The sequence below is a fragment of the Penicillium arizonense genome (assembly GCF_001773325.1).
Source record: "Penicillium arizonense strain CBS 141311 chromosome Unknown PENARI_contig012, whole genome shotgun sequence".
Taxonomy (NCBI): domain Eukaryota; kingdom Fungi; phylum Ascomycota; class Eurotiomycetes; order Eurotiales; family Aspergillaceae; genus Penicillium; species Penicillium arizonense.
The window spans coordinates 577013-589155 of record NW_019173289.1 but is presented as its reverse complement, the minus strand read 5'-3'; the positions used below and the strand labels follow the sequence as shown (position 1 = coordinate 589155).

The 12143-nt window shown below is 50.0% G+C and overlaps 4 protein-coding genes across 4 annotated transcripts; 2 read left to right on the top strand and 2 right to left on the bottom strand.

The window, feature by feature from the left end:
* Positions 1–960: 960 nt before the first annotated feature.
* PENARI_c012G04357 (zinc-dependent alcohol dehydrogenase family protein) lies at positions 961–2239 on the top strand (the record flags this gene model as incomplete). Its single annotated transcript, XM_022632886.1, has 5 exons — positions 961–1065; positions 1122–1190; positions 1248–1464; positions 1525–1983; positions 2046–2239. 5 exons carry the CDS (start codon positions 961–963, stop codon positions 2237–2239), a joined length of 1044 nt encoding a protein of 347 aa, XP_022487354.1.
* Positions 2240–2589: 350 nt separating this feature from the next.
* On the top strand, positions 2590–3486 carry PENARI_c012G09751 (uncharacterized protein; the record flags this gene model as incomplete). Its single annotated transcript, XM_022633022.1, has 2 exons — positions 2590–2960; positions 3045–3486. 2 exons carry the CDS (start codon positions 2590–2592, stop codon positions 3484–3486), a joined length of 813 nt encoding a protein of 270 aa, XP_022487366.1.
* Positions 3487–4697: 1211 nt separating this feature from the next.
* Positions 4698–7321, bottom strand: PENARI_c012G04195 (PSP1 family protein; the record flags this gene model as incomplete). The annotated part of the gene is made up of 3 exons (XM_022632883.1): positions 4698–5217; positions 5266–5890; positions 5938–7321. The coding sequence occupies 3 exons, from the start codon at positions 7319–7321 to the stop codon at positions 4698–4700; spliced, it is 2529 nt and encodes an 842-aa protein (XP_022487238.1).
* Positions 7322–9769: 2448 nt separating this feature from the next.
* On the bottom strand, positions 9770–10828 carry PENARI_c012G04052 (NifU family protein; the record flags this gene model as incomplete). Its single annotated transcript, XM_022632875.1, has 3 exons — positions 9770–9913; positions 9967–10497; positions 10547–10828. 3 exons carry the CDS (start codon positions 10826–10828, stop codon positions 9770–9772), a joined length of 957 nt encoding a protein of 318 aa, XP_022487232.1.
* Between the last annotated feature and the right edge of the window lie 1315 nt (positions 10829–12143).

Sequence of the window (12143 nt, the reverse complement as noted above, 5' to 3'; positions counted from 1 at the left end):
CAGCAGATCCAGTGTGACCAATGCATCTCTGTCCTACACGTACAGAATAGCCGATAGCCATCTGCATCTGCACTCCCCTCACCGGCGGTCAAGAATCCAGCACACACATGTTTCGACGAGTCGAATTGGGCGCCTCTCAGACTTCCCGATTTCAAAATTAAGCTATCAATATCCTCGTGATCGTGGCTGCATTTGGTGGGCTTGGGGAAGGTTGCGGAATTGCTTCTTTGGGATTTGGGTAAGGGGAGCGGTGAGAGTATTGGGGTGGGATCTGGTGCTTTTGCTTCTTTGCTTCGAGATATTTGCTGGGAATTTCCGAGGAGGTTGGTCAGCTGAACTGCAGAGACTTTCTCTTTATTTGGGTTTGTTGTTTTAGGGACTGTGCCTGTGTCTGTGTGTCTGCAAAGGGAGTGACACGGATATTGTGTGAGTTTGGTTCAGGTACCGAGTTTGATTGAGATGGAGACTGTGATGAAGCTGCTCAATGATTTAGCACACGTTACAAGTTGAATTGAGAGATCGAGAATAGGAGAATCGTTGCTCCAGTCAAGGCTCATCTCTGAAGCGAAACCCGAGATGAAACGCTGCAGCGCGGGGCTCTCCCACTTTGGCTTCACTTGGCAACGTAAATTCCATAAATTCCAACACCAACGTACTGTAAACGAAAGCTTTGGAAGTCAGAAGCGAAGCGAAGTAGACCAATTCGAAACAGAGATAGTGGAGACAAACGTATGACACCTGCCGATCTCGACTCCACCGGACGTACTGTAAGTGTCGATGTAGTATGTGAGCCTGTATAGTTCGGAGGCGTTTGAGGGCATCAAGCGCTTTGAAGCCAGACATTCCCCTCTTTCCGTGATTATTTAAAAGGCCTGTACAGCTTCCCCCTCTTCTTACTTGTCTTTGCTTTCTCCAGATTCTTTGCTTCCTCTTGTTCATTTCCCTTTCCTACTTACCACCATGGCCGACATTCCCAAGACTATGCGGGCTCTGATGTACACAGAGCCCAAAAATCACAGCATCGTCGAGGTCCCTGTACCCGAGCTGCGTGAGAATGATGTCTTGGTATGAAATGAAGCTGATCGACTCGTGAAGAAGGGAGCTGACTACTCAATCAATAGATCAAGGTCAAGGCCTGCGGTGTTTGCGGTACTGATTTGCACATCCACGAGGGTGAATTCATTGCCAAGGTATCTCAGGTCTTGAACAAGAGCCGGTCAACTCATTGGATGCTGACAAGTGTATAGTTCCCTCTGATCCCCGGCCACGAAACCGTCGGCGTCGTCGCGGCCATCGGACCAAAAGTCAAAGATTTCCAGATCGGCGAGCGTGTTGTTGCGGATAACTCTGAGCTGTGCGGAACCTGCTTCTACTGCCGTCGTGGAGATGAACTGTTCTGCGAGCACTTCGAGGCCCACGGCGTGACGATGAACGGTGGTTTCGCCGAATACTGCGCCTACCCGGGTGAGTAAACATAATCATGATCTACCGGTTGAAATAATCAAAGCTAACGTATCACTTTAGCCGGCCGAGTCTTCAAGATCAAGAACCTATCGGACATCGACGCGACCCTCCTCGAACCAGCCTCCTGCGCCGCTCACGGTTTGGACAAGATCGCCCCGAAGATGGGCTCATCCGTTCTAATCTTCGGTGCTGGACCAACCGGTCTCGTGCTGGCCCAGATGCTCCGCCAGAACGGTGGCTGCAATGTAGTCGTTGCTGCTCCGCAGGGATTGAAGATGAATCTTGCTCAGAAGCTCGGCGCCGGTGACAAGTACATTGAACTGTCGCGCCAGAACCCGCAGGCTCAATTCGATGCATTGAAGGCTGAGAACCCATACGGCTTTGACATCGTTGTTGAGGCTACTGGCAACCAGAAGATCCTTGAGGATTCGATTAACTATGTTCGCCGGGGTGGTAAGCTTGTTGTGTATGGAGTGTACTCGAGTGAGGTGCGGGTGTCGTGGTCGCCAGCCAAGATTTGTGAGTTTTTCTTCTCTTCCTTTGTGCTGCTGGTGTTGTGTTCTCTTGCTGATCCCTTCCAGTTGGTGATGAGATTACTATCCTTGGTAGTTTCTCTGAGACATACAAGTTCCCTGCTGCTGTTGATTACCTTGATTCTGGAAAGGTTAGGGTGGATGGTATTGTCAACAAGGTGTACAAGATTGAGCAGTGGGAGGAGTGCCTTGAGGCTATGCGCAACAAGTCTGCTATTAAGGCTGCCATCACATTTGACTAGATTTGAGACCGCTGTGATTGGACATTTCTTTGTTTCATAGAGGTTGATTGGATAGAGAAATTGACAATTCTTCCTTGGAGTTGGGGAATCAGTACCTTTATGTAGGGTGAGGACCTTGAGGGACATCACCAAGGTAGCGGGGTAGATTAACAAAAGAACTAACTCTATAGGATGACACGCCAACATATAGAAAAAGAGACATAAAACCAAGGACCGGATGATAATGTAGAACCGTTGACCGGATATAGTTCCTGCTTAGTCGTCCTCCCCCCACCCTCAGACCCACAGCAGCAATCTCGATCTCCAACTTCAACTCCAACTCCAACTCCAACCTCACACACACGTCCAAAATGGTCAAACCCCTAACATTCAAAGGCGACAAGCCCAAAAAGCGCAAGGTCCGCACAACAGACAGCGAAAACCCAACCCCCAAAACCCGCAAAACAACCGAAGCCGCCGACGAAGACACCAACCCCGAAGACCAAAGCTGGGTCTCAGCCGACGCAGCAAGCGACATCGCCGGCCCAGTAGTCCTAGTCCTACCATCCGACGACCCAACCTGCATAGCCAGCGACGCCAATGGACAAGTCTTCGCAAGCAAACTTGAAAACCTAGTAGAAGGCGACCCAAGTACAGCGGAGCCACATGATGTGCGACAGGTTTGGGTTGCGTCGCGGGTAGCAGGGACGGAGGGGTTTAGTTTTAAGGGACATCATGGGAAGTGAGTATCGCCTCTATATTCCCCTTTCCCACTCTCCAACCTTCAATGCCCAAGCTAACCGATCTACCTCCCTCCCTTCAATAGATACCTAACATCCGACAGCCACGGCCTCTTAAGTGCAACAGCTTCAGCGGTAAGCCACTACGAAAGCTTCCTGGCAATTCCCTCCCCAGAAGTCAGCGGCACATTCTCCCTCCAAACCCACGGCGGCGACGCCGAATCCTTCCTCTGCATCAAAGAAAACAGCAAAGCTGCCGCCGGCGTGGAAATCCGCGGGGACGCCAGTACCATTTCGTTCGAGACGACTATGCGCGTGCGCATGCAGGCGAAGTTTAAGCCTAGGATTCGGGCTAGTAAGGAGAGCAAGGCTTATGAGAAGATTAGTAAGAAGGAGTTGGAGGGGATTGTTGGACGGGGCCTTGATGAGGATGAGGTTAGGAAGTTGAGGAGGGGGAGGAAGGAGGGGAATTTCCATGAGGTTTTGCTTGATGTTAAGGTTAAGGGGAAGCATGATAAGTTTGCTTGAGTTCTATGCTATGTGTTTGCAGACGCGCTACTTTGACTCGAAGACTTGACAAGAAGGGAAAGGAAAAGAGAAAACTACATAGAGCCTTAGAATATTGGTAAGAATATTCAAAATATATCAATTCATAACGATCTTCCTTCGTTTTCTATCAAACGTCTCATTTTTGTTGCCTTGCATATCGTATCCAGCGAGAGAGAAGAGCAGAAACAATCAAATCAAAATTGCAATCTAAATTGAAACGCATCTCCATAGATACTCGACCAAATCCACATGCCAATTCTTTCTCAATTTGTATTTAACGAATATATAGGAAGGAATACCGAAAGCAAAGAGCAGAGGTATGAAAATAAAGAAGTAAAAGAGGGAATTTCAAGCGTGCATTCTTTTTTTTCCAAATTCAAACGATCAAACAAACAACAAATGAATGAGGGAAAAGAACATAAATCAAAACAGAATCCTTTTATAGATTAGATCAAGATATGGATATTTCTTCATCTGAAACGGATTACGAAAAGGAAGAAACATTCGTCATGCAAGATCGAATCTATGGCGAATAGAGTAAAGGAAATGAAAACTGGAAACTGAAAATAGAAATAGAAATACTGGGCAAGTAATGGTAACGACCGAGCGGGGAGTTGGTTGTGTCCTGTCCGGATTTTCTGGTACATGGTTTCAGGCGACAGGACCCAGGGTATGAATTCTAACATTTGACAGTAGTACAGGAAATAGCCACAGAGAAAAGAAGGGATGAGTTTCTGATGACGATTGAGGGAGAGGGGTGGAGGAGGAGTAGAGGGGAGGTAGTAAGTCTTGTGAGGGTATGAGAACTGGGAAAGAAAAGAAGAGAAAAAACGCAAGGCCCAACCACATACCGTAGGAAACATTCTTTGAGCAGAAAACAATAGCAAAAAAAGCAGAGGGAAATCAGGGAGAGACATGCGCGGAAGCCGCAAATGAAAACGAGGCTGATCAGGTCTAAGTTCATAAATCTCTTTCGTGTCGCGAGGGAAAAGATTGGAAATAATAATGCGGCACGCAAGGATGAAAAGAAAGAGGACGGATTGTACACAAAGAAGGAGAAAAGATGGAAGGAAGAGATGACGTATATGATTGAGTCCAGGGCACGTCCGGCGGACTAGCCCATGTTGTCGGCGTCTTTGTTCTATCCAAACCGCGATCGATTCCATGCGGAATCCTTTCGATATGGAATATCAGGAGTTGAGGGATAGACCTTGGAATCGACCGACCCATTCACCTTGCGCTGGGTGCATGCGTGTAGCACCGTTGGAGGCGGCACTGACGGCACCATAATCGAATGCTCCATCGAGAGGACCATATGCCGGCGGGGAATATGCGGCGAAGGGATCCGACTGGGATGAGTCTGGCTGGCGAGAAGGCTGGGTGAAAGGCTGGTAGGTGTCGCCATAGGCTGTGCGGAGCATGCCCACTGGGTTCTGCATGTCACGGCCTGTGTCGACGGGCTCTCGCACTCCATGTTGTCTGCCATCGTGTTGATGACGGCGGTCTGGAGTCTCTTGGGTGTACAGCGGGTTAGGCATTGAGCCTGGGCCTGGGCCGGGTAGACCGGGGGTTGGGGGAGTGACGAATGAAGCCGGGTTGATGGCGGACATCCAGATGCGAGTTTTGTAGATCTTGAAGAGGTCTGTCACTAACGAGTTGAAGTTGATGTATGAATCCGCAAAGTAGTAGAACGTGAGCTTCTTCCAGTCCCTGCTAAAACGTTAGTCGCTGATTCGTATCAAGACTGAGGAAACTTACATTTGGAACTCAGCATCGAGGATCTCCATGTTCAGACGATGCTCAACTACCTTTTGCTGGCAGACACGTTTGGCCTTGGCCTCGTTTCCTTCCTTGTCGCGCAAAGTCAGGATTTCGTGGGGCTGTGCTAGGCGTTTGATGAGCTTAGGCTTCAGGTCGGTTGTAGGCTCCTGCACACTGTGTGGACCATGAGGACCCATGCCACCGGTGGCACTTCTAGCATTCGGGCCTGTGGGGCTGGTGACGTTGGAACCTTCAAGCTGACCCTGCCGAGAGAACATCATAAGCCACTTGTAATGCTCTTCAGCGTATTGTTGCTTCAACTCTCTGGCCTTTTGTAAAGAGATGTTTGCATGTTGAACGGTGCCCAGGTCTGTGCCCCGGTCCGCCTCAACAATGACCAAATCGCCCTTGTTCACTTGGAGACCGGTGTCTTCTTGGATGTAGAAAACGTCTGCGCGGTGACACTTGAAGGTGACGATGTATAGAAGCTGATTCTGGTGGGCGTGGGACAAGGCGGGTTGCTGGCGACCATACGCACCCGACATGGCGTATTGGTTAAGAGAAGCAGGAATACCCGAGGAGCCATCGCCACGCAAGGTCTGTTCACGGGCATAGTATGATGCTGCAAACCTGTTAGCACGTAACAAAATAATGAGTGGATGTACTCACGGTTAGAGTAGTCATTGATGCCATAACCATCTTCGCGATCTCCCATAGCTGCACGAGGAGCGGCAGAGTTGAGGGAGTCAACCGAACCGATTGAACCATGCCGCATCGGAATATCTGCAAAGGAGTGACGGCGGCTCTGAGGCATGTCGGCCATACGTCCAAAGCCGAGAGAAGTCTGCCAGTGAGCCTTGCGCACATTCTCCAGAGCACGGTTCTCGAGCGGGGGAGCGAAAGACGAGAATGGCGGTTCCGGGTGTGGTGAATGTTCAGAGAAGCGACGTCTATTATTGCCGTGCATGTTGTATCCAGAAATATCACGCAATTCTCCCAGATCTTCCACGGCCAAGTCTTCCTCTGGAACACCACCTCTAATGCGATGCAACGAATGAACTCCTCCGCCTAGAGACGCAGCTGATCCAGCGCGCTCGCGGTATCTATTGTCTGCTTGACCTGCAGCAGCAGCTTGTCGTAAAAGTGCATTCTCACGTGCAAGCTGCTCGATCCTTCGGGCCTGACTAGCCGAATAGTTCGTGTCACCTTCTGAACTGTTGAGGCTTTCGTCACCATCATCGTCCTCGCGGACCTGACCGAGCATGGCAGGATCGTGTCCTAGTTCACCCAGTACACTGGGACGCGATGCTCGAGGCTGAACAGCCGACATCTGTCCTGGTCCGCGCGAGCGACCACCCGCAAATTGGCCAGTACCAGCGCCCGCGCCAGACTTACCAGTGAGGCCAACGAACTCAGGGTCCATTTGACCAACAGAATATGACTGGGATCGATAGGTTTTGGGAGTAGGGTGCAGCGGGATAGAGAATGGAATAGCGGATTCACCAGAAATGGTACGAGTTATCGGGCTCAGCATTTCATCTTGCATGGTGGTGGCAGGAGCTGGATTCGTCATAGTAGGAGAAGGGACCATTTCTGACAGGCGGGATGGCGGTTCCTTGCGGGATTCGGTATTCCAAATGCCTGTACCTGGAGCCCAGGGAAAGGAGCTTCCTCCGGTTTGGTTCCAACTGAAGGAGCCAGCAAGCCCGGGACTTGTATTTGTCGTCCAGGGTGCCTGTTCTGTGGCGGGACTGGTAGGATTGGAAGGAGCAGATGACAGGAGACCTCCCGGTAGGGAATGTTTGCGTTGGGCTGAAAGTGGTACCTCATTCAGCCACGAGGTTCGGCGTGCCGGTGGTCGGGTAGTAGGTGGGATTATGTTCTGGGCTTGGGCCACATGGTCTCCGTCGTCATCTGAAGAAGCAAGCGCGTCCGAGTCAGGAGTCGAGCGACGCACACCAGGGTGAGTCTTCTCGAGAATAGCAGAGGCAGCCGCCGCAGCAGGCGGCGGGGACGACTGTGCCGGAACTGGTTTCTGAGATGGCGCAGCCATAGCTTCTTTTCATAGAGGGACACTGCTGTCAAGTCAGTCAAGGCTTTTCGAAGTGTGTGACAATATGATTATTCCCTGCTGGCTGTGTCACCAACAGCGCCACTTAAACACCCATTGAAGCGACACAACCAGAGCGGGGTTGTTTAATCAAATGATAGTCCGAGGGTCTGGAAGCACGGGCGATTGACTGACCTGTCTTTGAACTACAATTGCGAGGCTGTACGGTATAGACGTGTCTTAGGTTCAAGGAATGAACACACAAAACTCCAGTCTATGTTCCACGTGCTCGATGAGGTTGGGGTAAATAGCCAATCTCGATCTTTCAAAGACACGATGGATGACTGGGTATATGCGCTATGTCCACAGCTAAAGAAAGTTAGCTTTGTGCATCTCAGGATGAAATAGTGAACCAGAAACGAAACGCTCAAAACGCTCGAAGAAAGAGAATGTGGGTGGCATGACAGGAGCCGCAGCGCAAAGCGGGGATATGCATATCTGCAAGTCCTCGGCCCCTCTTCTCAGGGCCCAGAGGCACCGGAGCCCCAGAGTGGAGGTCAAAGTCCACACCGGTGTGCCCCAGCCCGCAAGACGCCCGCGGAAGCCCGCGAGAGGCCCACGAGATGCCAGGCAACCCCCAGCGCAAGGGAAGTAAGGAGGAACAAATAGACAAAAGCCCCACCGTCACGCGAAAAACAAAAACCCCAGCGCAGTATCGAGAAAAGCCGCCTCGCCACAAAAACTCGCCTGCGATCGCAGAACCAGACCAGTACGTACCTAAAAGACCCGTAGATATCTAAAAAAAAACCTCAACTGTAACGCGGGCGACGATCAGACGGCTCGAAATCAGGCGACTATCAACGAAATGGCGTCGGGGGAAAAAGCAGTCGTGTGATCGTGATTGTGCCTGGGTTGTGATTCCATGCATTAGCCAGTCGCATTCGGAAGAGGAGGGAATGGGACAAATGCGCGATTCACGACTCACGACTCTAATGGTAATGGATTAATGGAATAATACGTCCATAAGAACTCCGGGAATCTATTCAAATCAAAGTGCGCACGTGTGATCGTGGGTCTCGTAAAGAGCGACAAGGCGAGAGGGTGAGCGATGAGGGTGGGACGACAGCGACAACGGGAGGTGAGCTCCTCTGCGCGGAGTGGAACTGAAAGACGAAGATGCAGCTGGAGCAGCTGGGGGGAGGGAGAAGGTAGAAGATAGGCGAGAGGAGAGGTTGGTAGGGTAGAGTAGAGAGGTAAGAGGGGGAAGAGGGAAACTGGGGTAACCTCTGACGGATCTGGCAACGTTGCGATGGACACGGACCACGTAGAAGTACAGGGGGGTGTGTGTGTGTTAGTTATATGTTAGTTTCTAGTTAGTGAGATAATTTTATTTTATTCTTTCACTTTTACATTCTTGACTTCTTATGTTCTTCCCAGTGGGGCAGCGGGTCGAAGATCTGGGGAACGTAGCCTCCCTCTCTCTCTCTCTCTCTCTTTCCCTCTTCCTTGCTCTCTCTCTACTCTGGTATACAAAACGTCACACAAAAAGCTTAAACGTCACTGTTACCCCAAATCCCAATATACCATATACAAAAAGTGAAGTAATGCCACATCAACTGACCCCCTACATCCATGGAAAAGAGTGACAGTCTTTGCGGGGAGAGCTTTCCCGTCCATGCATGCCATGGGGCTAACAGCCTCTCACAGCGCACCCAATTCCCCACGCGACTAATATCCTCGGGTGGCGGGGGTCCGATGCATCTGGACCGTTGTACGGAGTACAATACACAGAGTAGAGCACAGAGTTCCAGGCTACACAGTAGGGAGGGATATTGGGGATATTGCCCCTCTATGAGTCTAAAGAACCGATGTCTTGTCCCAATCACACCCCACTCCGGACCTCCGTATTCTCTGTCTTGGCACTACACGACATGTTTGTGGCTCCTAGCTAACTTATTACCTTGGAACTTGCTCTTCTGAGAATATGAACTTGAAATTGAACATGTATATTCAGTCTCAATTTCATATGACTACAATTCACGTCTCTTTTGTACGTTGTTAGCATATATGTGCCCAGGTGGGGTTGGGCCTCGGTAGCATTACCACTATACCTCAGACCTGCAGGTTAAGCTGATGAATGAACGCATAGTTTCCATTAGACCCCTAGAGCATTATTAGGGCCCATTTAGGGGAGAGGAAAACATAAGAAATTTGTTGCCTAAGAACGAAGACATCTTGACCCTATTCCCTAAGTTACTTGTGGCAAATAAGAGCCTAGCCACTAAGGCCGCTACTCAGCAATACGGACCATATAGCAAGGTGGCATAGATGCGAAGGGCGCTGATCTAGTCTCCAGTCCAAGTGGAGATCGACATGTGAAAGCTGTAAAGACCAAAGTAGTCATCCATTTAAACCCAATTAATGTACACGTATATGCATCCTCTCAACCCCTCACGGGGCACTATCTAAGGGAGCAGAGGCGGTAGCAGCAGCGCCCTTCTGCTGGCGCAGCTTCTCCTCAAACCGAGCGAACTCATGCATAGAAACAACTTCCTCCTCATCCATAACCTGCTCAACACCCTTGACCTCCTCAATCTAGAGTCCAAGTCAGCATAGAACTTAAGAATCAACCGTAGAACAAAACTCACATAATGCATCAGCATAGACTCAATGCCATTCTTCAGCGTGACAGTACTGGAATCACAAGTCCGGCAAGCACCACGAAGCTTCAACATAACAATACCATCCTCGAAACCGCGCAGCTCGATATCACCACCATCCTCCTGGATAGCAGGACGGATTCTCGTCTCGAGGAGTTCCTTGATCATGCCGACGACTTCGTCATCATCTTCATTGTAGCTGAGCGAGTCCTCGACACTCTCTTCGCCGTCAGCACCGGCTTCGACTGTGGTCACGATCGTCTCGCCGGATGTCACGGCTTGGGTGATGATGCTGAAGACTTCGGGCTTGATGTGTGCCCAGTTGGCGTCGCCAGCCTTGGTCACCGTGATGAAGTCGGCGCCGTAGAAGACGGAGGTCACGCCTTCAACGTCCAGCAGCTTGGCTGCGAGAGGGGAGGGGTGGGGTGGCGCGAGGGTTGAGCGTGGTGAAAGGTATTCGAGGAATGTGATTGGGAAGTCTTCTGGGAGAACGCGGTGGTTGGGGATGAATTTCAGGGCCTGATTGTTGCTTAGTATTGTATTATATTCATCTGTAGCTTGGACTTACATCGGGGTTGGGGGTGTTCTCAGTCTGGATGAAGATGGTGCGCTTGCTCGTCGGCGAGAGCCCATTAAGCGGGTTCTGCGAGACAGGCTGCTGGTTTGGTCGCATGGTAGGTCGGCGACGGGTCTCTGATGCTGTGAGTGTAGGGAGGCGGGCTGAGCTGGAGACATTTCTGTATGCTGCAAAGGCCGGTCGGATGGTTCGCGCCGTGCACTCGGAGGTGGCGAGGCGGCTGCTCAGAAGAGCCCGGCGGAACATTGTCGTGGATGTGTTGCTCATAGACATTATGTGAAATGAAGCAAAATGCTCAGATAGTTGGTAGTTGAAGAATCCTAGAAAAACACTCGAGGCGTTTGTCCGATGGCCGACTCTGACGCAATTTGATCATCACGTGACCTTCAATCTGACAAATAAAGATGGGCTCTCCACCAATCAGAGGCGATGCTTTTTACCATTACATATATGGATTCGCCGAATGTCGGAGGTTAGAGACCAGTGGTTTATAGGCAATTGTCAGTCTTCACTGTTTTGAGTTGATTCTATGAAAGATTAGTACGCCGCTGATCTTAGATGCTCTTGCCATCTGATAACTGCTTTATCATTGATCTAGACCATATCTTTACGTAGCGTTCCACGAGCGGCAGCCAGATAACTGAAATTGATATCGGTCTTGGCCATCATACGACCACAATGAAGCTTAAAATCGAAGGCATCACGTGGGAACTTGATGAAACACGTCGATCATCAGTCTGGGGAACAGGTGGCGCTCCTAGCTTTTTAGTGTTGGCTGGAGACAACATGCGCAGTAAACTTTGTTTTTCTTTTTTTGCCACAACCTTCATGTCATACATCTGATTTGATTGCAATTTAGGCTCTAAGGGTTGATGTCTAGAACAGCAAAAATTACTTCTATAACTAATCTTAGGTCTGGTGATAACATGATAGGCAGAGGAACTGAAGGGATGCACAGTGGTGATCTATTCAGATACCAAAAGAGCTGAGACTAGAACTAGGTCTACCTGCTAGTCTAGGCCCCTGGATATAGATGCCGTAACAAGATATCCCTATCCATTTAGTACTCCCTTATTCGAGGTAAAGCTACAGTACTTCCACAGACCTCGACAAGGAATCTTGTAGAGGATCCTATCACAAGCCAAATCACCGACAAAAAACAAACAAAGTGTGCAACAAACTGAATTGAGCGTCGAGTCAAATCGGGAAATCAGGATCCACTCGGAGATGGACTGACTGCTTTCACTACCTCAAGTGGATCTCATAATCGTGTACTGACTCTGTATGGAGTGAGATCATGCCGTTGCCCATATGTTACCTGTCGAATTAATCTCAAGGACATGACTTCTTCCACAGACGTGGCCGTTAGTGATGCATCTCGTGCATTCTGGCTTTGTTTCGTCGCACTAGACCAGGGGCTAGGATTGTATTGGACGCGGAAGATCGTGATCATGCCACACTTTACTTCCAGGTGGAGATTGTAGTTCCACCTTGAGTTTTCGTATCCGGGAGGTATTTGAGCCAGTCGATCTATATGATGCGCCACTTCTTATAGTGCTTGGCGGGGCCCATGGAGGGGTGGCCACAT